The 27635-nt window shown below is 39.8% G+C and overlaps 1 protein-coding gene across 2 annotated transcripts in view; it reads right to left on the minus strand.

Moving 5' to 3' along the window:
• Positions 1-27635, minus strand: part of TTC39B (tetratricopeptide repeat domain 39B) — an 87976-nt gene that overhangs the window by 49499 nt on the left and 10842 nt on the right. For both annotated transcript variants that reach the window (XM_054986478.1, XM_054986477.1), the window contains exon 2: positions 21179-21213. In XM_054986478.1, the coding sequence (XP_054842453.1) occupies positions 21179-21213 (35 nt within the window). The remainder of the gene's footprint in view (positions 1-21178; positions 21214-27635) is intronic.

Here is a 27635-nt window from a genome sequence, read left to right on the forward strand (position 1 = left end):
CCTTTAATTATTATACACCCAAACTATACGTCTTTAGATAAACAATTTATCCCATTTTCCAGTTTTGAATAATTCTATATAAACCTATATATCATAAACCATAAAAATTTCCCACATTTAAATCAAACAATTTGATTTATTCTCTATATATTACTCATTTCAACTTTTTATGGTAATTCTATATAACTCCTCAGATACTCAATCAATTTAACTCTTCTATACATTCAGTTTGGTGCATATAAATCTTGTCAAAGAAAGAAAATATTGTTAGTTAGTCAATCCTCATGTTTAAACCTTATCATTAATTATTCTCTATCAGTTGACCTATACATATCTATATATATCTCAATCAATTAATCTAACTGCTTATAAATTCACATTTCTCTTCCTCCCCCGGTAAAGTCACCCCTCTCTTTTATACTTTTATTATATTTCAGTAGTTCTCAAACTGCCACAGTTTTCCTCCCACCTCCCATTTCTTCTCCAGGTATTGTTTCAGCTTCTCCCAGTCTGTGTTGAACTGCCCTGAGTCCAGATCTCTCAGTTTTCTTGTCATCTTGTCCATTTCAGCCATATACAGCAATTTGTAGATCCAATCTTCAATAGTTGGTACTTCTTGTACTTTCCATTTCTGCGCATACAAAAGTCTAGCTGCTGCAGTCATATAAAAAATCAACGTCCTATGATGGGCTGGAATTCCCTCCATTCCCAAGTTTAGCAGCAGGAGTTCTGGGTTCTTATTTATTTGAAACTGTAAAATTTCACTCATTTCTCTTATTATTTCCCCCCAGAACTGCCTAGCTACCTCACACGACCACCACATATGATAGAGGGAGCCCTCATGTTTCTTACATTTCCAGCATTTATTAGAAGTATTCAAATTCCCTAGCGCAATCTTCTTTGGTGTCATGTACCAACGATAGATCATTTTGAAAATGTTCTCTTTAATATTAATACATGTCGTTGTCTTCATTGTAGTTTTCCACAAGTATTCCCATGCCTCCATTGTTATTTCTTTATTGAAATTTATAGCCCATTTCACCATCTGTGTTTTAACTATCTCATCCTCAGTATACCATTTCAGCAATACTTGGTATACCTTGGATATTCTTTTCTTGTCTTCTTTAAGAAGGGTCTGCTCTAGTTCCGAGTTCTCTGTTCGTATGCCCCCTTTTGCAAAGTCTGAGTTGTATAAGTCTCTAATCTGTCTATACTGAAACCAATCATAGTTAGGTGATAGTTCCTCTTGCGTCTTTATTCTAAGTTTAGATACTTCAATCTTAGTTATTTCTTTATACGTTAAACATTGTTGTTCATTATCCACAGCTCTCGGATCTATCACCTCATATGGAACCACCCACAAGGGGGTTCCTTCTTGTAAGTAAGTTCTATACTTCTTCCAGATTGTAAATAGACTTCTCCTTACAAAATGATGCAGGAACATCGAGTTGACCTTTACTTTGTCATGCCATAGGTATGCGTGCCATCCAAAAAATTTTTTATATCCCTCTAGGGCTAATAGTTTCTTATTCTTTAATGTCATCCACTCTTTTAGCCAAACTAGGCAGATTGCATCATGGTAAAGTCTCAGATTGGGCAGTTGCATTCCGCCTCTCTCCTTTGCATCTTGTAAAACTTTTACTTTCACTCGAGGCTTCTTGCCTGCCCAAACAAAATCTGATATTTTCCTCTGCCATTTTTCAAATTGTTTAGAGTCTCTGATGATTGGTATTGTCTGTAACAAAAACATTACTCTTGGTAACACATTCATCTTAACTGCTGCAATCCTGCCCAACCATGACAGGTTCAATCTATTCCATTTGATCAAGTCTCTCTCTATCTGAGTCCATAATTTTTCATAATTATTCTTGAACAAATCTATATTTTTTGCAGTCAGCTCAACTCCCAAGTATTTCACCTTACTAGTTACTTCACAATCCGTTGTTTCCATTAACAATTGTTGTTTCTGCTTAGTCATGTTTTTGCATAATATCTTTGACTTCTTTTTGTTAATGAAGAAACCTGCCAAATCTCCAAACTCCTTGATCTTGCCTATCACTTTTGGCATGTTCTCCAGTGGGTCTTCTACAATTAACATTATGTCGTCTGCAAATGCTCTGACCTTATATGAGTAGTCCTTTATTTTTATTCCTCGTATTTCCTCATCTTGTCGAATTTGTATCATCAGAATCTCCAATACTAAAATGAACAACAATGGAGATAACGGGCAACCTTGTCTTGTTCCTTTACTAATCGTCAATTTTTTGGTCAATTCATCATTCACTACAATTGCTGCAGTCTGGTCTCTATAGATTTCCTTGATTGCTCTGACGAATCTTTCTCCCAGTTGTAGCTTTTCCATAGTGGCAAACATAAAATCCCAGTTTAAATTGTCAAACGCTTTTTCAGCGTCTACAAAGAAGAAACCAACCTCTTTGTCACAACGCTTGTCGTAGTATTCAATAGCATTGATCACTGTCCTTAAGTTGTCTCTTATTTGTCTGTCTGGCAAAAAGCCTGCTTGTTCCTCCTCTATGACTTCCGAGAGCCACCCCTTCAATCTCTCCGCCAATATCTTCGCAAAAATTTTATAGTCATTATTGAGTAGTGATATAGGCCTATAATTTTTCACGCTAGTCAGATCTTGGCCCTCTTTTGGGATCAATGATATATTCGCTTCGCTCCAAGTGTCTGGAATTCTTTGATCCCTAAAAACTCCGTTCATCACCTCTTTTAGGAATGGTGCCAGTTCATTGGCCATTGTCTTATAAAATTTAGCCGTAAGTCCATCTGGCCCTGGCGCCTTTCCTAGATTTGCGGATTGTATTGCCATATTTATTTCCTCATCAGTTACTTCACTGTTCAACTTATTTCTCCAAGCTTCCGAGATCTCTGGAAGTTTGGTTTTCTCCAAATATGATGCTATTGATTCTTTGTTTACTTCTTTTTTATTATACAGCTTAGCGTAAAATTTATAAAAGGCTCTGCTAATGGTAGTCTGCTCCAAATACGTTTTGTTTTCTTCACAAATTTTATTTATTATTTTCTTTTCCCTTTTCTTCTTTAATTGCCATGCCAAATATTTCCCAGGTTTATTAGCACCCTCAAAAGCTTTTTGATTCAGTCTTTTAAGGTTCCACTCCAATTCTTTGTTACACATTGCTGTTAACTGTTCTTGAAGAATTTTGATTTCCTGATGTATTTTCTTTTTCCCTGGTCTCTTTTTTAACTGTACTTCTTTGGCCTTTATTTTCTCCTCAATCTCTTGTCTTTTCTCCTCTTTCTTTTTCCTTGCTCTACCATTTAAGTCCATTAGTATGCCCCTTACAACCGCCTTGTACGCGTCCCAAACTTTACTGGTTGGTACTTCTTTATTCACGTTGTATTGTATAAAAAACTTAGTCTCTCTTCTCAGTGTTTCCATATTCTCACTTTCCTGTAACAGGTCCTCATTTATTCTCCAGGCTTTCCTTTTTCTCCTTTTTCCAAATTTCCACATAATTGGGTTGTGATCTGAGCCTACCATCGGCATTATTTCTACCTCCTTAGTCCATAGCGCTAAGTCCTTTGAGGCCCAGATCATATCAATTCTTGATAATGTAAGATGCCTTGCAGAATAAAAAGTAAACTGTTTGGTTTTAGGATATTCTCTCCTCCATACGTCTTCGAGAGTCTCTTGTTGAATCAACTCAAAAAAAAGCTTTGGCAATAGTCCTCTTTTCTTTTGTGCTTTTGTAGTCTTTTTGTCTAATTCCAAATCTGTCACTCCATTGAAATCTCCAGCAAGAATTATCTGGTCATATACAAGATCGTCTAGGTGCTTCCTTAAGTCCTCAAAGAAGCTTTCCTTTGCACCGTTAGGTGCATAAAGTCCGACTACCAACACTCTCTTTAAGTTCCAATTACATTCCACTGCTACAAATCTAGCTTCCACATCTCTCATAACAAATTTTGGCTGCAGCTCCTCTTTTATATACAACACCACTCCTCTTTTTTTCTTGTTGGAAGCCGCTACAAATTCTTTGCCCAATTTTCCAGATTTTAAATATTTTACATCCTGTTTTCTAATGTGGGTCTCCTGCAAACAAACAATATCACATTTTTGTTTTAGTAGCCAATGAAAAATATTTTTTCTCTTATTCGGTGAGTTTAGTCCATTTATATTCCAAGATAATACTTTACACTCCATATTCATGGTTTTGTTGGTAAGTCTTTTTCATTGTCCTTGATAAATCTCTCCATCTCCCGCTCAGATCTGATACGTTTTTTTGCCCCTCCAAACTCAAAGGACACTCCTTCCGGTAACTCCCATCTGTATCTGATATTCATGTCCTTCAAAGTCTGAATTAGCACTCTATATTTTTTCCTGTCCAATAACACTGATCTGGGCAGTTCCTTCATTATAATAATCGTCTTGCCATCAATCTCCAATGGATCTTGAAATTGTTTGGTCACAATCCTCTCTTTCATATTTCTAGTTGTAAACTGCACAATCACATCCCTTGGTAGTTTCCTCTGGGTTGCAATTCTCGAGTTCACACGATACGCCACATCTAGGATAGCCACAATTTCCTCCTCCTCCTTCCCCAGGTAATCAGCCAACACCTCAGTCATCTGTTCTTGCGCTGACTTCCCTTCCACTTCTGGCAGACCACGAAAACGAAGCTGCTTCTCCATGTGTTTAGTTTCTGCAACTGACATCCTCCCCTTCACCAGCCTCATCTCTGTTTGTTGCGTGTCTATTAAATTCTCCATCGCGTCTTCTACTGTTTTAACTCTCTGCTGCGTTCCTTGTAATTCACTGCTAATCGTTTCCACACCTTTTTTCACTTCTGACAGCTCCGACTTTACTGTCTGTGTAACTTCCTTGACCTCTTTAATAAGCTCCAATTTCGTGTCCTTAAGTTCTTTCATCATGTCTATAAGTTTTTTGTCCAAGTTTTCTATTGCCGATTGCCACTCTTTTTTCGACATCGTGGGGCTTGCTTTAGCTCGCTCCCACGAATCTGCTCTCTTCCTCAGCTCCGTGGCGTATAATTAAACGTTTTCCTTTTTTTTAAATGTCCCAATCTTTGCCAAAATTAATTTTTTATATCCAAAATGTCGGGCGTCTTTTCTCTATGGTTTCTCTATGTTATTATAATCCAAGATGGCCTACTTCCTCTTCCGCTGAAGCCACGACCCTTCCACTTTCAAAGATGGCGATTCCCCACTTCCTGTCCTTTGGCAAGGGCCGCTTCCCTCCAGCCACTCTATTGTTGTTACGCACTTCCTGTCTCCCGTCTTCCCACAGCAGGTCTCGCGATGGTGTCTTTTTCCCACAGCTCCAAAACCACAGGTATTCAAAACAATAGTCCGATTTTTGTAATAACTTCTTTAAACTTAGTCTCTTTTAAAATACAACTCCTGCCGAGTCTTCACCTCCTTTTCGCTAGTCTGTTGCAGTTTAAAAGTCTACTTTCTTTCCTCTCTGTTTTTGTCAATCTGTCCCGTTTCAAGAGATAGCGATCTTTACCTTCTCTCCAGCTTTCTCGGGTTGTAATCGCTGTTTCGATCTTAAATTCTCCTCTCGACTTCCCTCCCCGATCGAAGCTTGGGTATGTAGGTCTTATGCCAGCCGAATTGGCCCCAAAATTGCCGCAGAGATTATAGCCGACCCGTCGCAAGGTGGGACCTCAAGGATCGGGGGGGAGACTCCTTGTGTAGAGCCCCCCCTCGTCCGAGATCTAACTCACCCTAGGGTCTTGAGCGTTCTTTGCCTGCTCCCCGCCTGAGAGCAGTCGGCCGCGGGTTATTTTCACCCCTCCGGCCGGTTAAAACGGCAATCCGGTCAGCTCCACAAATGGAGCTGCGTTAGACCTCCATGAATCCCAAACCGGAAGTCAGGAAAAACTAAAAACTAATGTTAAAAAAGCAAATTCCACACCATCTGCTATGTTAAGAACAGATGGCTATCTACAATGATATACACAGTTTTCAAATGAAATGCAAATTGTAGTACTACACAGTTGTATGTTTAGATATAAATAACTGGGTCAGCCATGTCATTTCTTAAAATCTATTTTAAAGATATCCATCGACTTACAAATCAAATTGACTATCCATCAAATTTCAGGTTCCTGACTGAAAATTTCTGAAGAACCACTAAAGCTGATTGGCGAGGTGGCAAGAGACAGATAAAGCATTCAATATTTTAATTAATATTAATTAATTAATTAAAATATTTTAATTAGTTTATTTAAATATTTAACCTTTTCAAAACAGCATAAGCAAATATTTGCTTTTACATAACCTGCCTAATAAGAAGGAACATAAAAACAGACAAAAACAGAACAAAAGGGGGTGGGCAGTCAGGTGCAGCAGAGGCTTGGATCCTATTTATTTATTTATACAGCTGAGTGAAGGTAATAAAAATAGAGGATAAGTTGTTATTTCTCCAATGCATGTTCTTGGAATATTTTGATCCCATGGCAACATGGTATAGAGAGAGCCACTGTGGCATAGTGATCGGAGAGTCATACTAGGATCTTGGTGAAACAGTTATACAAAGGATAAATTAATGCAAGCTAAAACGAACCTTCGAAATTAAAGGAAAACAATCTATATTCTGCAAATCTATCTACACATTATCAGTGAGCAAATGAGTAATTGATATGAGTGGTTTGAATCCTGGGCTCAACTAGTAAACATTTAGCTCCCTTTAGTACTTTATCACTTAAGCTAGAAGCAATTTTTACATCTTATTTCAGTCATTAGTAGCACAATCCTAAGAAGTCTTTCCTGAGAGTAAGCCCCATTGAAGAGACATTACGATTCTAAGTAGACTTATTCAGAATTGATCTTTAAATAACAGCTTAGCATAGGCTTCTCCTGCTGAGCACTAACCTGCAACTGTTGGAAGCAAGCAGACCAAATGCAGCAGATATACTGCATTTCATTTTAAAAAGCCGATTAATACCAGAATACCAAGTTTTGGTCTTTCCTTTGCCCTTGAGAAACCTCTGTTGGTAGCAGTTCATATTGCAATCTTCCAGGCAAATAAACTTAAAATCAGTGGAAGCAACTTCTCTCAATTAGCTGGACAAATCATGTACAATGGGGGTTAACATACAAAAGCTACTTCAGGCCACTGAAGAGATTGCTAGTGGCTCCTTGAATTCTCGCCCATTGAAGAGTAAGGATAATGTTGCCTTCTGGCTGACAAATGGACATTTCACCTCAAACTGCTAAATAACTGTAATAATAATACTTTATTTTGATACATTGAAAATTATAACCAGACCACTGCTCTGGGCAGAGAAGTACTAGAAGACCTGGTGTCAGGCTATGGAAAACAGGATACATTGAAGCCGATTCCCCCCTTGCAGCAAGAAATCCAAGCTCTCTCTCTCTCTCTCTCTCTCTCTCTCTCTCTCTCTCTCTCTCTCTCACACACACACACACACACACACACACACACACAGAGGATGATTGCAAATCAAGTGAAGATGGAGGGACTGTGAGCAACAGACCTGACACCTGGGGTCTTCTAGATGCAAAGTATATACTTAGCTACCCATGGTTGAAGCTCATATCATTTTTAGTTTCAGTCTTTTATCACAGTAAAAAAGGAGATTCATATGCCATGTTAAATAGCTATCTGAACAGTTATAAGAAAGAGAATAAAGTGGGATGCAAGTTCTGTCATACTTTCTCAATCTTGCCATTATATTGTAGTGTCTCTAGCCCTTCCATTGAAAGATATAGAATACAACTGTTTAGAAATGAAATATTTCAATTAAAAACTTTTTAAAATTTCAAAACACAAAATTGGCTTCAAATAAATCAATGAAACATAGCTAAAAGCACTTTTGATTTTTTTAAAAAAGTGTACAATCCAATGCAAAAGCCTCTTGTAAAAGTCTTATTGAAATGAATGAGAGCTGAGTAAAAAGACTGTGATGAACTCAGCTATTGCTATAGGAAGAAGACACAAAAGAAGAGATGGAGAAATATCTGCAAAAGACACCAATTAAAAAGTTCACAACCAAGCATAGAAATATCTTAAATCAAGCAATAACAATACAAGAAAACAACATTCTCAAGATTCAAGCAAACAGTTGATGCTGCTGGGAGAATTTCTCTACTCACTGCTAACTCTTGCACTGCAAATGCTACCTGGATTGAGAGTACTTGAGTGTTACTGCACCTATTGACTAATGCTGATATGACTAGTGAACGTCAATATACTAGCAAGTAGGGATGTGCATCATGAAATTCCTGAGCTAAATATATACATGAAAATACCTGGTTTGAGTTGTTACCGTGATTTTCTGTAATAGTAACACAAATCTGGGATTCTTGGGTATTATGTAACCCCACTCTCCAAACAATCCGTGTTGTCCTTTGTCTTTGAGAGCTGCTAGTGTGCACATGTGTTTGTCTTTGATTCCACTGATTCCCCCGGCAACGGCATTGCTCCCTTCCAATTGGATCCTTGCAAGGGAAGAGCACAGAGCACTTCCAGCCAATCACCACTGGAGACAAGCAGTAGAGAGTCACAGTTCTCCTCTCCTCTCTCCTTTGTGGGGATGGAGCCCTTTTGATCTTTGCCAGTACTATGGGGCTGAAGGCACCTTGTTCAGGGGCCCATAGAACTGGGCCCCCTTGATCCAATTTGCTTGAAATTTTGGGGAAGTGTCTTTAGTGGGCAGGCAACACTAGCTCTGCTACAATTTGAGGGTCATTTGGTTAAAAACAGACATGCCAGCCCCCACCAAAGTCCCCCACAGGGAATAATGGCAGACCTTCAGGACTGTGTGTGTGTGTGAAAGGAAACAAACAGCAGACCACAATGACAAAGGATTGCAAATACAGATTTTTCAGCAGAAAGGCATGAAAAATTTTATTGTCAGTCTGTCATTGTAACAGTATGGAAATAAAACGAATGCACTTTTTTACCAAAAAATGCTAGTGGCCAGCTGCTGCTCTCTTGCTAGGCTGCCACTTGACTACCATTTTCAGAATCAGTAGGGAAGGGCATCTGTGCAGAGAACTTCTTACTTTGGAGATCTATAGAATCAAACCCCTTTGTTCAATCTGCTTGAAACATCGTAGGTCTTTAGATTAGATGGAGGACTGTGTTCTGTACAAATCTGGTGACTTAATCTTTATAAACATCTGCCCCAGACCATTGTATACATTCCCCATAGAAAATAATGGTCTTAAACTCCAGAACCCAAAAACCCCACACAAACTAGAATCCTAAAATGGTAAAGTCCAGCCAGGAAATAAACAGTCATGATACCACCACCACCCCAAGCCCAGACCTGAAATGATAATGAATTTTTTCTTGGCGGACATCAGTGAAGCCTATCCCTAAGCAGCAAATGTCATTGCATAAGCATACATTGACATGGTCGCATCTTGTAAGTATGATTAATTTAGTTACCAAATCAAATCAAATGTAAGGGTATGCCAGAGGGCAGGCAAGGTCAAAAGTCAGGAAAGAGGAACTTCATGTGGATGACTGATGGACAGCTCAAACAGAACAACAGACAGTGCAGTCTTATAGTTTTTCCCCTCAGGCTCCCAGAACAAAATGGTCTTGATAAACAGTTCTCAAGCTGGATAACAGGGACCAAAGCCTTGACCACTTTCTGTTCCCATAATATGACATGTTGACCGGGCAATGCTTAATCTTGCTGATCCTCAGTTTTTAGAAGGGGCCTTGCAGAAGTTTGGGATTGTGCAAAGATAACTAGACCCAATAGTCAACTACCATTAAAGAAAAAAAAATGGAATTGAGACTGTGTGAGAAACGTGACAATCAAGGAGGGTGTAATGGTCTGTAAAATTCCCACCTTGATGGAGGAGACCAACAGGGCAACATCAGAGGAGAGAGTCAACCATAAGGACTCCAGCCTCAAAAGACAAGCAGGTACCAATCAAACTGGCCTTATTTATTTAGAATATTTTATAACACCTTTTCAGTATCCTGCTGGAGGCAGCTTACAATTAACAATTACAATATTAAAACACAAACCATCAGACATAAGCAGCACAACAACTATCCATAAAACAGAAGCAGAACATTAAAAAGCTGGTAAGATAAAACCCCTAACTAAAAGTCTGGGTAAAAATATGTTTTAGATTGATGCCTATAAGAAAGTAAAATAGGTAGCAGGTGAGCCTCAAAGGGGGGGGGGGTATTCCAAAGGCAAAGTGCCACCACAGAAAATGCTCTGTCTCTACTTCTGCCTCACCTCTGAAAAAAGAGGCATAGACAGCAGGGCTTGCAAAGCAGATCTTACTTGATGGGCTGGACAGTATGGAAAGAGATGGTCCTTCAAGTACTGTGGCCCCAAGCTGTTTAGGACCTTAAAAATAAGAACTGAATTCTGCCCAGAAACAGATGGGTAACCAGTAATCCATGTAGCCAACCCCTGATAGTAGCCTGATTGCCACGTTTTGGACAAACCGAAGTTTTCAAAGGAAGCCCGGTGCAGAACACATTACAGTAATCTAACTTGGATGTGATCAGATCATGGATTACTGTAGCCAGATCACACTTTTCATGGAATGGCTGTAGCTAGCTTACTGGAGCTGATAAAAGGCATTACTTGCTGGGAGGAGTCCTGAGCCTCCAACCACTGGCTGGGTCCAGTAAAAACGCAAGCTACAAACCTGTTCTTTTAAGGGTATTGCAACCCCTTCCAGGACAGTCTGGCTTTGCATTCCCTGAACAAATTCTCCATTGACCAATAGCACCTCAGTCTTGACTGGACTGAGCTTCAGTATATTGATCCTCATCTATCCCATTACCTTCTCCAGGCATCTATTTAGGACTTCCACAGACCCACCTGGCTTGCTGTTAAGGAGAAATAGACCTGGGTGTCATCCACATATCGGTGGTACCTCTCTCCGAATCCCCAGACCACTCCCAGCAATTTCATGTAGAGGTTAAATGGCATGGGGAACTCTGCAGGACCTCATAACGCAAATGCCACAGGACTAAGCAGCAGTGCCCCAGCACCACTTTTGAAATTGATTGGTCAAGTTAGAGCGGAACCACCAAAGCAGGATCCCCCAACATCCAGCCTAGCCAATCTCTCCAGAAGAATATCATGGTTGATGATATCAAAAACTGAGAAGTCCAGGAGAATTAACAGGGATGCACTCCCCCTGTCATTCTCTCGGTGAAGGTTATCAGTCAGGGCAACCATGATCATTTCCATACCAAATCCAGGCCTGAATCGAGGTTGAAATGGATTTAGATAATCAGTCTCCTCCAAGACCCTTTGACCAAATTAGATTATGTAAAAGCTGAATGGGAATTTAGCAACAGGATCTTTAAATGGTAATATCACCGTGTTGATTTCTAATAATTTTTTTTAAAGCGCTGTGGTCTCTGGATTCCGTCTTCAATGATCCGTTCCATCCAAGGCAATGGCCTGATCACCCATTGTTTTTAGAACATGATTAATAATTAACTGACAAGATTCCATTTGCATTCTGAATAATTTCCCCAACAACGTGACACTGTTCTTGCACAATCATGAGTACTACCGTCTCCCACTTTGAAAATGCATTCCTTAACTAAATTATTAAATTTTAAATTAAAATTATTGTGCAAATATACATTTAGACTAACATGTTGTTGCCAGCACTGTGCCTTGTGCAAGCAGAAATAAGATGTGGAATACAATTAGGATTTTCTAGGTAATGGCTTACAGCAACTTTTAAAAAACACAATGGCCTTTATCCTAATGCAAGTGTAGGATACACATCATCATACTGTCCATACAATTGTGAACCCTTTAGAGTAAGTTTTTAGCAGTGTCATCCTAAACAGTATTACACCCCTAAGTCCATGGGCTTAGAAGACTGTAACTTTCTTTAGGATTGCACTACTAAACTGTTCTTTTTCAAGTGTTAGAAGCTGAGTGTTCCCTGAAGTAACTCTCTTGTAAGAATATTCATCTGACATTTTAAGATGTTAAATTTAATTTAATTATCACTTTTTTTATCCTGCCTTTCCTCCAAAGAGTTTAGGGCAGCATACACTGGTCTCCTCTACTCCATTTAACCCTCATGACAACCTTGTGAGGTAGGTTATATAGAAAGAGTGACTTGCCAAGTCAGCCAGCATGATTCCATGGCAGAGTGGGGACTCAAACCTGGGTATCCCAAATCCTAGTCCGACACTCCAACCACTATACCTCACTGGTGGCAGGAAGGTCAACAAGTGGCTCTCCTCTGGGTTTTTTTTTCTGTTCACTTGGTTCAAGGTGTATGCTTCTCCTGGACACATATTCATGTTGCTCAAAAGGGTAAAATGGCAACAAGGCCGCCCCTCTGCCGCACAGCTATTTCCCTTACTCCAACAACAATAATTTTCTGCTGCTAATCTATACTGAACTATCACTGCCTTAGCAGTGTCTTTAGTGCTGGTTGTTCTTATTGCATTCCCCATCTCCTTCACCTAGAAGCAGACAATAATACAGTGAAGGAAAAAAACCAGTACAATTCCATTATATTAAACACTGATAAAGAACTCTAGGGAGGTAGAAGAAACAGCACAAGTTATTTTTAAAAAATTCTAGAGGAAAACACAATCCAGTTACTCAGCATATAGGGCAACAAAATCATGCCAGATGTTTATGGTAGTTAGACTGCGTCACACAAATTTTGGCCCAGAACCAGATGTACAATAGGAACTGACTCATCTTTTTTTTGTGACTTTCTGCGACTTTGCGTTATTTTACATAAAGTTTACTGTGCAATCTTATGCTATTGCTGTAGAAACACATTTATATCTAATTATATGTTTCAAGGATATCAGGTTATTTGGGGAGGGATCTTTTTTTGAGGCTACTGATTTTTTAAATATAAACTGCTGTAATGGAGACGTACAAAAGATTAGATAGCAGAGACTATAAATTTATAGATACTCTCACTAAATACCATATATTATATATATATCCAGCTCAGATGTGTTCTACTGTGACCATATCAAATACACACCTTGCAGTATTTTGCATCCTAGGCAATTAAACCATTGACATCAGCAGAAAAAAAAATGACGACTGCAAGAAACAAACTACGATGGGGGGAGAAAAATCAATCACGTCTTAAACAGCTCTGAATGTTAATTTTTACCATGGATGAAGACATAATGAACTCACAATATTTTCATTGCAAAATGTAATTCATTTCTATAAAAACAGTTGCTTAAAAGCAATTTCCACACAGAAAAATTACAAGTACCCTCACTTATTTCCTCAATTTCAGTAACTACTCAGTAAAGACATGACACAATATACTCACAGAATTAAATGATCAGATAACTTTAGATGGAGGAAATGCAATGCAATCACTATAGGAAGATAAGCTTCTTTCAGACGTGTTTTGTTTCCTTCAGAAACAAAATTGCCAGCAGAAAGCACCCAGAGAAGATTCCATTTTCTGTTTTATTCCTCAGTGCCCATGGAGTTCTTACTAATTAGTTATCAACCAGAAAAAAACATAGAAGTTCACACAGTGGCAGCTGGCATCACAGGAGTCCTCCATAACGGAATTTAAAAGAAATGTCAATTGAAATAGCTGCAGCTCAGCAATGCTGGTAGATGATGTCTCTGCAGAAGAGGATGATGGGAAATTTTCCAATCTCTGCTGCAGCCTAATTCTAATCCATCACTAACTAACAGCAAAGGGAAAAATTGAGGGCAAAGACAGCTCAGTGATTCATATATTTAAAAGACCTCAAAAAAGTTACCTCAGTGTTTTGCAGTTCATTCATCATGAAATGTTTAAAATAAAATAAAAAGGTAAACCAGGCTATTTCACATTTTCTTTTTAAAGAACAGACAGCAGCAGATGGCAGAACTGTTTAATAATTCATTGACCTCTGTTCTAAATACAGTCTTACAATAAGTAACAACACTAGAAAACTACAGTCTTATTATTCTTCAAGCCACTTTTGGTTTTCTAAAATTTTAGAACTATCTTTTTAAAATGAGCTAAATAAAGGTATCCTATCACATGCAAATCAAGGACATCTGGGGAGACAACGAACGTATCAAGAACATGTAAACATAAAACCATCAACATAAAATAATCCACATGTGATGGTTCTAAGGAGCTACTAAAAGAGATTTCTGGTACAGTCCTTAAAGCGGTCCAAGGTCTTCATCAGCATTCCAGTAATTCATGCTCTCACAAGAACCCTCTAGAGATTGTGTTGGATTTAAAGATCCACAGAAGCATGTTGTTCCTCTACCCTGCCCCCATGCCACTGGGCGCAAGATGGACGCTTGCATATGTTTGCAGCCATTGTGTTGGAGCCTAACCATATTTTCAACTTGCAGAAGGCACTTCTGCCAACAGAACGGGGGCAAAGGAATCTTCACCAATTTCCCCTTTCCTTTACAAACATCAACTTTGCAACCCAAGCAGTCCGGTTGTTTACAGGGATGGGCAGCAATGGAGACAAAGTGACAGAAGGCTGGGGAGCTGAGAGAAAGGAGACCCCGTAGATAGGGAGCTAAGAGACTGGGATTAATGGTGTCCATAATTAAGATAGCTCCTGGGGCAAAAAACAAGCCAGAGGTAGGAAGCTAAATTATGGCAATGCAAAGTAAGGCTGTGAAACCATGCACATGTTCAGTGACAGCAGTTTTTCTGTGCTGATGGAAAGAAGGGAACTATGCAAGAATATTTGAAGAAAGAAGGAATATGGGGCAAGGAGATAAATTTTACTTGATTTAACTAGTAAAATCTTTATCTGGTTGATTTGCTTTAACAAACTCAAATGTTTGGGGACAGTCTATGATGCAAACTTTTTAGAAAAACATTTGTGGTAAAGGGGTTATCTCCATTCAAATCTGTGGTCCCAAATATTAGAAGTTGCATCTCAAATGACTGATTCTAGACTAAACTTTGATTCTATCACTATATTAAGATATGAAGGCCTAGGGAAAAGAAACAAAATGGAAAAACATTTTCCCTATGTTATTTTTTCCCTGAGGACATTTTCCCATTTTTTCCAAGAGAAAAACTGGAAACTTTGAGGACTTCTGAAAAAAATTCTAAAGCTTTCTGTTTTCAAATGAGTGAAACACTTTTTAACACGAAGTTTTTCCCCCTCAAAGTATGTAGTAGTAAGATTTTTATATAAAGTAATTAAGCCATTCGAGAATGACAAGCTAGGAATATCTGAGTACTTGTAAGGGAGGGGAAATCTCACTTCCCCCTGCTGGCCCTTAACTTTCCTCAACCCTTCCACATGGGTTTTCCACCCAGCTCCCCACGGCATGATTTCCTTCCTTCTCCCAATGCATGCTTTTCTCCCCATACCATTTCCATTCTCCAGTTTCGATTACCTAGCAACCCCAAAATGTCAGCCAAATCTCATGGCACACCATTATGATATCTCGGGGTTTTTTTCTTTAAATTATGTCTATGCTTGACCAGGCATTGCTTTTCCATTTTGTTCCCCCCCCCCCGCTCCATTGTTTCAAACTTCCTTGAAATTTTACATCTCTGCTAAATATTTCTGGTGAGAAAAACTGTCCATTTGCTTCTAGGCTTATTAATATCAGTCATGTTAGTTAATGATATTGAACTTATGCAGTATTTTAAAAAGGCTGTTCAACCACTAAGGAATGGCTAGTCACAATTCTGAAGACAGCCAAATTTGATTCACAGCTGAATACAACAGACTCAGCCCTTGGCTTAAGCTTTGGGGGGGGGGGGCGCGGGGGAGGAATGATTCAATTTATCTACTGGAACATGCACAATAAATCCACCAAAACTGAAAGGAATATATTTGTAGTATAAAATTATAATAAATTTTACAGGTGCCTTGCTCAGGTTCTAATAATACAAATATTTTAGCTCAACAATACCAACTGCTGAAGTTTTGGATAAGCACTGTCCAAAATATTAACAAATAACTGTAAGCAAAAATCAGATACACAGTTCCCTTCATGGGAAAAATGAGATCTTCTGGAGGGGCTTGTGAGGCCAAGTCAATAACAGTGTCAATGCCCAGCCTATCACTTCCTCCCTCCACAAATGAGGGGGGCAGACTGCTTTGCTGAGGGGAATAATATATCTATTTCCTCCTGGTGCTGCTGAGGGACCACCAGAGGTGGCCTGATCAGTAGCCCAACAATATCAATCTCTAATACTGACCCATTCCAAGAGCTGCACCATATTGGCTTTGAGTCAGGCAGCAACTGCGCCTTTTCCTCTACTCTCCAGTCTCCATAAAACCAAAAGGCAGTAACTGAGCTGTATGGCTGACTATTGGAAGGAAGCAAAGCCATGCCTGGGCAGGGTCTAATTAAGCTGCACTCTTTATCACCAGGTGAGATGAGACAGCTGTACCATTTCCCCCTCAGTCATGAGAGAGCTGTTGTCCAGATGTAGTTCTCTCTTCATGCTATCTGGGAGAAAAGTGATAGTAATCTGTAGAAGCAGAGAATGCCTACTGGCATGCCTGAAAAGTATGTCCAGTATAAAGGAAGCATGTTAATCGGTGGTCTGTTTCTGGTGAAACATCTGCCACACTAGGCAGATGAACGTAAACCAAAAAAGGATAAATATTCCAAACAAAATTGTAAGGTAGAAGGAAAGTACTCAGTTTCCTCTTCGAAACAAAACGAAGTTCTGTATGAACAGGTACATAAAAAACTTATCCTTTGGTCATGTTGTATATTCCCAGCAACCATATTACTGATGCCTGCAATCATTCACTTCTCAACAGTTACCTTCCCTTGGCCAATTTTCACAATGCTCCCTTCTATTTCCCTCCCCGCAGGAGCTGCCAAATCAGACCATTGCCTCCAGAAGCCCAGTGTTGTTAGCAGTTGACCCCAACCCTCACACTAGCAGGGAAGCTTATGAATATGGCTATATCATAAGCCCCTCTCCTCATGTATTTTAAGTGCAGAAATGCTGTCTGGTGAGGCAGGAAACGGTTGCCAACCCCCGGCCGGGAGTTGGAAAATTACTGGCACATGGGTCATAGACAAGACTGACTATCAGCCCCACGCCCTAGAGATGTACAAAGATCTTAAGACAAAGAGTCTTCCAGGAATTCCTGAATTAATCACCTCCACACCCTGCCAATCTTCCCTTATTTACTCCTCAATCTGGGCTATTCAGGAACCTGATAAGCCCCACCAGTTTATCCATCACGGATCATCAAGCACCTTTTTACCGTTAGTATCACTCAGGAAAGTTTAATCAAACCTTTCCCATTTTGTCTCCCCTCTGGAGACAGCCATTAAGTTATTGTTTTGGGGCAGAAGACACCATCCTGCCCCAGGGTACATTCCACAGTATAACTGGGGTACTCTCTGCCACAATTGTGTGTGTGCGTGTTCTGGATCTGACACCCACCCTTGGATGCATCTCTGAGCCTTTCTCTTCCTGCCATGTAGTGCTGGTCATTCAAAGGTACTATCCTACAGACGTCCCCTATCTTCCAGACTGGCAAATATCATCAAACCCTGCACTCCTCTCCATTTTCCTCCCCATTTTCTAGTTAGCTCTGTGTGTATGTTGTGTGTGATTTCCTGTGTGTTTGCTTTTGCTACCCCTTCAATAAAAAACATTCTTGTTGAACATCAGCCTGGTTTTATTAAGAGTTCTCTAGAGCAACGATCCCTGTATACATAGGCCCTAGTTACCTCCTCTCGCTGCTTCTCCTTCTACACTAATTCCCCCCTCACAAGGAGGGCAGTCAGGTTCTCTTCAAAATCTCAAGCAGAGGTCTTTTACAGCCATTTGATCAGAGATCCTTTAAATGGAATAGCTAGCAACTGAGCCTGAGGCTTCTACATGCAATGCACACACTCTACAATTAAGCCTTGATATTCAGGAAATTTCGAGGAAAGTAGGGGGAAAGTCTGGTGTGTCCCCCATACCTTCAGCTCTATAGAGAGATCCCACAGAGAGCCAAGGAGAGACTCATTCCTCAAGGTATCTTACAGCTTGTGTTTTGTGTATTTAACAAAAAGTAAAAATTGTCTGAATTCATTAGGTTTATTACATTTATTCCCAGGTGCACAGGATTCTACTGTAACCTGTCGGTCCCAATACTCTGCAGATTTGGGCATGCCTTTACACCTATGTATGTCAGAGAGCAGGATGGGCGATTAGTAGCCAAGCAATCAGTTGTGAGCAAACAAGTCCCCACTTGAAATCTTATCTTCAAGCAACAGAGTGGCCCTAAGTATCTTTAAGATTAGTCACTATTTTCTCTCAGATGCATCCTTATCTGCAGAACTCTTCATCAACTACTATACGTGTATTTAATTCCAAAAACCAGTTCAGCCAGGTATTTAACTTATTCACTAACTCTAAAAGAAGTGAAACTGATTCAAGTGCTTATATTTAACTGAAGAACGAAGTGGACCAATAACATGCTAGCCATCTATGGGGAATCTCTAGAATTATGTGCATCAATTCCTAGTGCTATTCCAATTCCTCTCACCTGAATCTGGGCTTCTCTATCAAGAGACAATAAAATAACCTTTAACCACCGTTTTGAGATTACAAAGCTAACCTTCCCTAAACACTTCCGGTTTCTCTTTCTGCAGTGATACCACGCAGAGCAATTCAGGATTAAGAATCTTCATCTTTGGAACAGGAAAATATAAAAACACAGGAAAGTGTAAGGCCCTGCTTGTGTTTCTTGATAAACACAGCGGAAGTGCCGGGAAATTCTTCTCTTATAAAAAACTGTTACATAATTATTTCTTCTTAATTTAATGATGTTATATAAAGAGACTTGAAATCACAGATACTATTATCATTCATAACCATTTGGCATTAATACAGCACATTTCAAGTGTTCAAAACTGATCACATACATCCCCATTAACAGTTCTGTTGGGTAGCTCTTTACACATTGAATAGCAGTGTGGGGCCACTTTGCTTCACCTCATGGTGCTTCTGTAAAGATTAACAGTGCAATCCTAAGCAGAGTTACACCAGCCTAAGCCCATTCATTTCAATGGGCTTAGACCGGTGTAACTCTGCTTAGGATTGCTCTGTAAAGGTCCTACGAAAGAGTGTGTGACCACACAAAGGGAAACAAAAGCACATTTCAAAATATGTTTCAGATAATAAAATATTGTTCTTGTCTCCAGATATGTGAAATAAACTTCTTTTCCTCCTATATGAAGACATCTGAAACAATTAACTAATCTCCATGCCACCAAAACAATAAAATATCTTTGGTATAAAACCCTGACCCAGTAAAAAAGATAACATTAACAAAGGTAAATAGCAAGCTAGAAAAGCCACCTGTGAATTCAAAAAGCTTTTCTAGCAGCCATACTGTCTAGATATGTGATCATTTTTCTATGATGTTTACCAGGTTTCATGTAACATCTTACATGCTTTGTAATATGGAATGTTTTTTACGAAGCTCAACAGGTTCCACGTATTTTTGCCAATCACGGTTTCTTGTGTATAGTCATAGTTATATTTTGAGGTATATTTAGGGGTGTGCATCCCGAAAAGATTCAGGTTTACCTGACACGGGAAATTTTTTTTGGAAATACCAGAATTCTGAAGCGGTAAGTCGCTTTGGAATTCTGGTATTTACTCGCTTCGGTATGGTCCGTAAAGATTTGGAGAATACTGAAGTGAGGGGGAGCAACCTCCCCCACCTCCCCCCCCCGGGGCAACCCCTCCACCCCCACCCCCTTACCTGGCCAGCAGGGAAAGGGGGAGGGTGATCAGCTGGCGGCGGGATGTCGCCACTGCCACTGTGGTGGTGGCGGTGGCAGCAGTAGCACGTGCGAGACTGGGATGGCTCGGAGCTGGCTCCTCTGCCGCCGCCGCAGCCCATGCTAGGCCGGGACGGCCCAGAACCGGCTCCTCTCCCGCCGCACTGCCTCCTCTGGGACTGCAGGGCTGCGGGGAAGACCAGAGCCGCCTCCTCTGGCCCTTCCTGCCTCTCAAATGGCCACTGCGGTGGCCATTTGAGGGGAAGGAAGGAATTTCTCCCCCTCCTCTGCTACCCTGCAGCCTGGCGGGGAAGGCCAGAGCCACCGCTGCCGCCTTTACTACCAGTAGCAGGGCCCAGGTAAGTGGAGGTGGGGGGCTGGGACTTGGGAGGGATGTTTAAAAGGCCCTGCTGCTTGCAAGGGGCAGGAAAGGGGGCCTTTAAACTCGGCCCCGAAGCTTTCCGAAGCATTATGAATGCTTTGGAAAGCTTTGATTCGAGATTTCCTGAATCTTTATGGATTGGGTCTAATTTGGGTATTTTACCCAAATCGGAAACCCAAAGCGCACATCTCTAGGTAGATTTGCTATATAAGTTTCTATGTTAACTACCAATAAATTTTTCACTCGTTTTCATTATTTGTGGATGTAGGCTTTTGTTTCTCTATGTTTGGTCACACACTCCTTCATAGATCCTTGAAGGGATATTTTCGTTTTACTCAAGATTAAAGGCCCAATATCATACAGACGGAAGGAATTGCACTGATCTTTCCTATTTCATTTGTATGTCATAAACTATCTTTTAAATGTTATTATTGTGATGTTATTACTGGGAAGTGGTAAACAAGGAGTATAAAATAAACAAATGAGACACTGTCAGACTAGGCTGCCAGGTTCCCTGGTGGGGGCGGGGGATCCCCTGCCCCCCCCTACTAATCTGGCCACCACTAACCTGGCTGGCAGGGGGGAAAGTGGAGGAACAGGCCTCACAGGCATACTCCCAGGAGCAACATCATTGTGTAGGCCCCGAGAGCGCTCCTGTGCCCCAAACTGGCTGGAACTGTTTGGGGCCCAAATCTGCCTAGGGCAACGTGCAGGAACGCTCCTGCAGCCTGCGCAACGATATCACTCCCTGGAGTGGCATCATCGCACCACACCAGGAGCACGCACGTGTTTTGCATGTGCACAAGCAGACAAAAAAATGTAAGTGACATATCTCCCCTCCCACTGGGAGGGTAAGGGGACCTAGCAACCCTATGTCAGACCCACCCAGCCACAGTTAGCAATCATGAGTTGGAAAAGGAGTAGTTGAATTGGAATGAAGCAGAGATAGTGTTGGTCGTAACTAAGGTAACACTTAAATAATAGATTGGATAGTATAACTTATAGCTTTATTTATCAATTTCCCTTCCCCACCATTAACAGAATGATGCAAAAATAAAATTTCACTTACACTGGGATGTTTTCGAAGGCATCTTCAAAGCTTTCCTGTAAATTTAGTGGGAATACATTGTTAGCAAACTGAAAATATACTGAACTAAATTAAAGCTATCTTCCTATATTAATTAGTGATGAAAGACATGTTAATAAAAGCTAAAGTATTTACTAGAAATTACAAAAACCAGAGAATTTCAGGGTTATGAAAGAGGACACTCTGCATTAGGAACACTGGCAACTGATTATTCATATCTTCCAAGATGTATGGGCTTCTAAAATGGCCAGATGTTCACATAAACCTTTTCTACAAAGGTCATTTATGCAAAAATTATTCATGATATATATTTAATTTATTTTGGTCCACCTTTCTCACTGAGAATCAAGATGTATTACATCATTTATCAATGCAGTATGAACAGTATAAGACATATAAGAAACAATATAAAAACAGTATTAAAAGGATTACAAAATTAAAAAGCAGTGCAATAAAAACAGTATACATGTTATAAGAAAGGCAAAAACAGAATTACATAAATCAGAAAACAATGCAGTAAAATGCACACAACAAACAGAGCTATAAATGACAAACATCATTCCTTTCTAAAAGCATCCTCCTCCTAAACAATTCCATTTTACTACAGCCCAATTCTCTTTAGAAACATATATTCCTGAACAATTCCATTGTGAGCATTCAGTGAAACAGCAGAGGTATGGGACTTGACCTTCTCAGGCAGGCCATTCCAGAAAGTCGGAGCCACAACAAAGAACTCTCAGGAATGGGCAGCTGCTGATATTATCCATTTTCAGGATGGCACCTTCAGCAGACTTTGTTCTGATGAGTGCAGCAGTTGTGAGGCACATCAGGAAAGGCAGTCCATTTCATATGTCGGTCCCAAGACATGAAGGGTTTTGTAGGTGAAAAGTCAATACCTTGAACTGAACCCAGAAACTAACTGGAATGCAATGAAGTGACTGATTTGTTCCTGGTAACAATTGAGCTGTGATATCTTGTACAAGCTAAAGTTTCCAGGTTGTCTTTGAGGGGCAGACCCATGTAGAATGTATTCTAATAGTTAAGCCTTGAGGTGAATGTGGTATGGATCTACATGGGCAGAGATCTACATAGTCAAGGAAGGTAGCCATTTTCTTGACTAAATGAAGATGGTAGAAAACATTTTTTACCATTGAATAAACTTGCTTCTCCAGCAGAACTGCTGGATCCTGTATGACCCCGTAAACTGAGTCATTGAGGGTCAGCTGAATGCCATTAAATGTGGACGGCAAAATGTCCTTCAAAATCTTAACAAAGAAATAGAGAGCTGGGTGTTATCATCATATTGATGATTTCTCTTAAGGGTTCTACATAAAGTTTAAATGGCATAGGGCCTTGTGGAATCCCACAGGACAAGTCCCACACTGATGAAAACTGGACTCCAATAGCAACCCTCTGAGTCTGATCCCCAAGGAAAGATTTAAAACAACCCAAAGCATTTCCCTTGATACCTACTTCTACCTCAATTATCTCAACAAGATGGCATGGTCCACCTCATCAGAAGCAGCAGGTAAATCCAATAATAGCAACAAGATGGCATAGCCCTTGTTGCATTCAAACTGAAATAATGAACTAAAGACATCAACGTTGCCTCTGTCCCTTAGACCAGTCAGAAACCAGACTGAAAGGTGTCCAATGCAGATGAGCCAGGAATAGGGTTACCATTCCCCAAGTGGGGGTGGGGAATTCTCCACTCTCAGCTTCCGCCCCCCCCACCCTCTTATTTGGCCAGCAGGGGGTGGGGGTGGTGCAGGAACAGGTCAATGCTAGATTGGGGGCTGATTTTTAACAAATCGACCCCTGGCATGGCCTGTTGCCAGAAACTGTTATTCCCAGCATGACGCAAAAGCATTCAAGAACATGCATGCAAAGTGAATGCTCCTAATGTGTCCCCCCATGACCCCCGTCCCCTGCTTTGACCCCAGAGGACTTGGCAACACTAGTCAGGAAGGCCTGGAGCTGTTCTGCAACCACTCATTTAATCATCTTACCCAGAAAAGGCAAACTAGCAACTGGACAATGGCCAACATTCTTCTTTAGCAACGGTTGCTAAAGTGGATGGATAATTTAGTAAAGGTACCCCTACTTCAGGACCTAAGCAGCTGCACAAGAGGAACATTGATGAAGCTATTCTTCAGGCCTAAAGTAAATTTGACAATGCAGACAGATGTAACAGTCTTTTTAAAAGCTGCTACAGAACGCTATGAATTTAATTGGAATAGCAGAGAACAGGGGCTACCTCCACCAAAAGCTATTTTTCTTTTCTTTATTTATGTACATTATTTATAATCGGCCTTTCTCACTGAGACTCAAAGCAGATTAGACAGTGCAAGTACATTTGATATGTGGAAACAAGCAGATATCCAAGAATTTTCTTTTAATTTTTTTTTATTAGTGCAAAAACATTTTAAAAAGTATAAAAGCGAACAGGAGAGGGGAGAAAAGAAAACAGTGCTGGCTACAAAACACTATTGGCAAATATATACACAGGTATTTATAAAAGATTTCCAAATATCTAAAAATAAGTCCATGCACAATTGCCTTCTATATGCGATACATTCAATTTGATTGACATGTTGATTTTAAGGTCTTCAATCTGGTGATTTACAAGAAGTGGTCTTTTGTCTTTCCAGTGTTGAAGTATAAGTGTTTTAGTAACTGTAAGGGCACAGAGAGTCCATTTCCACTGAGCTATAGCCATCCTTTTCTTCAGCTTTATAGCACAATCCTATGCATGTCTACTCAGACAGAAGTCCCACTAGGTTCAACGGTGCTTAGGATTGCACTTTCAGGGAACAATCCTAAGTGGAACTACTCAGAAGTAAGTTCCATATTTTTCAATTGAGCTTAGTTCCAGGAAAGTGTCCTCTGAGGCCACAATCCTTAAACTCAGCAGAACAGCTATATAGTGTTGGCAACATTAACTTCATTCTGGCAGACAAGTTTAACTGGGTTTCTACAGCTGCATATGATCTTTATTCAGATTTATTGTCGAAGGCTTTCACGGCCGGAGAACGATGGTTGTTGGGGGTTTTCCGGGCTGTATTGCCGTGGTCTTGGCATTGTAGTTCCTGACGTTTCGCCAGCAGCTGTGGCTGGCATCTTCAGAGGTGTATCACCAAAAGACAGAGATCTCTCAGAGATCTCACTGAGAGATCTCTGTCTTTTGGTGATACACCTCTGAAGATGCCAGCCACAGCTGCTGGCGAAACGTCAGGAACTACAATGCCAAGACCACGGCAATACAGCCCGGAAAACCCCCAACAACCATTTATTCAGATTGTTTGCCACACACAGTGGTCTAGATACTTCAGATGGCACTCTGTCTATATTTCAATACTGGAGTTAAAAATACGTTTTCAAATAACAGTATGTAATTTTTGTTCAAGAACAAACAGTTCTACCTGGTCACTTCAGGTTATTCTGACATAAGCTTCTTTCTGAAATGTTACAACCAATTTAAAAGAGAGAAAGCTTTAACACCAAGTTCAGCTTAGGTTTTACTATGACTATAGTGAGACTATGAAATCTCAGCTAGTTTTGATGTGAGACTTTTTAAGAGAACTTTAAATAGCATACACTGCATCTGAACACAGCCAGTGACAAACTACAATTTGCCTTGGAAGCCCCCCACCACAAATGGTTCAGGGAACACTTCCCAGTTCACACCAAACCTCAGTTTGTTGTTACATTTGAACAATTCAATCCTGATCAGGAATTCTGATTTGTAGGCAAGAAATAAACCATTGTTACCGATTCAGATGTAACAACAAATAATGGCTTATTGCAAACCAGGAAGTCTCCAAACTTGAGTGACACATCATGGGAAGGAGGATTTCTAAGACTGACCAGAGCTCATCATTACCTGAATGGGGCTACTGTGTGGCTATTATGTTCAAATGACATGCAAAATCTTCTTAAAAACTAAAATCTGTATTTTAAAATGCTCTTTAATGGTATTCCACACAAGGCCAGTGTCCAGTACTTTTTAAAAAGACAGAAGCACCTCAGTTCTGTAGCGTTTCCAATTATTTTCTACCAAGCTACTGGCAGTTCCACTACGAGAGAATCCTCTAATGGCCAATTTAGTCAGCATGAAACCTCCTTTACAGCACTGGGATAGCATACCTTGCTTTGACATAATGATCTGCAGTGTATAAGCTGACATTCCCAAAATATGTTCTTAAGCATTAAAAGATTTATTTAGATAGAAAAATCCATTTCATACAGAGAAGTATTGGAGTGTCTGAGCTTCTTGGAAAATTCACACAATAAAACTGCAACTTTCTCTGAAAATTAGTGTCTCTTGGTAGAATTATCATTGTGAAATATATTGCTGCTTCTTTGTGCCTTCTTTTTCTCTCGTTTGAAATGTTTGTCATTGACTTGTGCAAAGGGGAAAAGAGGGGAAGAGAACTAGGATACAACTGGTATTCAATATTGGAAGGGAAAATTACTGGTGTACAGGGAAACTAAACTCTTACACTACTGCCATCCCCAAACTATATCTCTGCTTTGAAGAGAGAGTTGCCAGTGGGTTTTTTTTAACATACTATGTTGTACTGAAACTTGCTTTTTTAAAAATAAAAGCTACAATTTTGACTACTCTGTTTTTAATATAAATATAACAGGATATACAGTTCTATATCCCGTTGAGCCATGAAAATCATGTAAATTGTAGGTTCAGACTCCCTTCTATATTAGACATTTCCTCATAGGCTGCATACCTAGAGTTTCCTCTATTACATCGAAGTCTTCACTGTCTTACCTCAGTTTATAGAGAATTACTAGGGGCAAGCAGGTGCTGGTGCAAAATGTTCAGGCTGGTGCCACATAACCACACCATAGACTTTTGTATTGAACTACAGTAATTAAAGGTCTGGTGTACTGTATTGCCTGCCATCTACCTGCCAAATACTGGCGTTCCTTTTCAAAACAGTATTCTCTAGTAGGTCAGAGAACACACATATGCCTCTTTTGTTGAAAAACATTTCTAGTCTTCCCTAGTAATAAAAATCTAATGTCATCAGAGTACAATCCCAGGGACTCTAAAAAGATGGACTCCAAGTCATGGGTTTGTTTGTTTTTTTTGTATATCCAACTACAGTCCCAGTTCCATCTTTCATTAGTGAAAAGTATGAGTAAATATGAGTTTTCTAGGAAAGGTCCGACAAATCTATGGCTGACCCATTTAATAATTATTCATAAAAATGAATACAAATATTCTAAGGTAATCATAAACCTGCAGTGTTTCACAGATTATGCTAATTTAGAGAATCTGTACAGAGTGTGAAATTTGAGGATCTTCAGCTTTTTGGTACTGTTTGCATAAAGAAAAAAGTCTCAGCTGTTTATTTTCTATTGTACTTATCTGATGTCACTGACCTTGGAATTATACCCCACATTCCTGAGCTGATGTAATGTAAGATCTGAGGCAGAATTACACATTGTCTTAACAAACATGGGTTTCCAAATCCATGGAATTTTTACACCACTAATGATTTTATTTACCTTCAGAATTTTGCAAAAAGTAATCAATTTAACATTTTACCTTAGAAGAGAAATAAAGTCACTGAATGGGGTGTGTGTATGTGTGTCAGTGACCCCCTCCAAAGCCCTATTCTTAATCTTCTTTACCTGTCATTTATACTAATTCCCCACCATTTTTGAAATCATGCCTTTCCTGGCTTTTGCTGGCCGCTCCTCTCAGCTCCAACTCCCCAGCTGTATTGTGGGGATAATAATAACACTGACTTTGTTCATTGCTTTGATTGGGGCACTAATCTGTCTAGAAGAGTGGTATATAAGTACAGTTGTTATTGTTGTTATTGTTGTTGTTGTTACAATTCATTCAAACATGAAGAACCCCTTTGGCAAAACTGTGAGTAAATAAAATATGTAAATCTGTTGCTACAAATATAGAGCTTGCGTGGATATCAGTGCAGAACTAATGGACTTAAGCATTTGCCTCGCTCAAAGTGAACTAAACTATGGAAAGATACAAGATCTTCCGTTGCCATAAATACCAGTCATTGTATACTAAAAGTGCGCAGCGCCAAATAATTATGAATGTTGGTTGAATATTTAACTACAGCATTAACTGCTAAAATGCACACTGCTATGAGGTCAATAAATATAATAAATACAATAATAAATATTAAATACTAGAGTGTATCAAACTATAAGCCTTTATAATTGGCAGTAAGATAATACATAGCCCTCAAGGCTGTTAGTCTTAGTAATCAACCACCAGAATGAACTCAGTAAAGAATGTTCACATCCAATTAATTTTTCACGTATGATCATTTAACATACTCTTATAGAAAAAAGACCATGTACTAATCAGAAGCTACTCAGCTTTCCATCTTCTCCAGGCTCATGAACATCTGGCTGGCAATGCATACTCCTATGACGGGTGGCT

This window comes from Eublepharis macularius, chromosome 8 (genome assembly GCF_028583425.1).
Source record: "Eublepharis macularius isolate TG4126 chromosome 8, MPM_Emac_v1.0, whole genome shotgun sequence".
Lineage (NCBI taxonomy): Eukaryota > Metazoa > Chordata > Lepidosauria > Squamata > Eublepharidae > Eublepharis > Eublepharis macularius.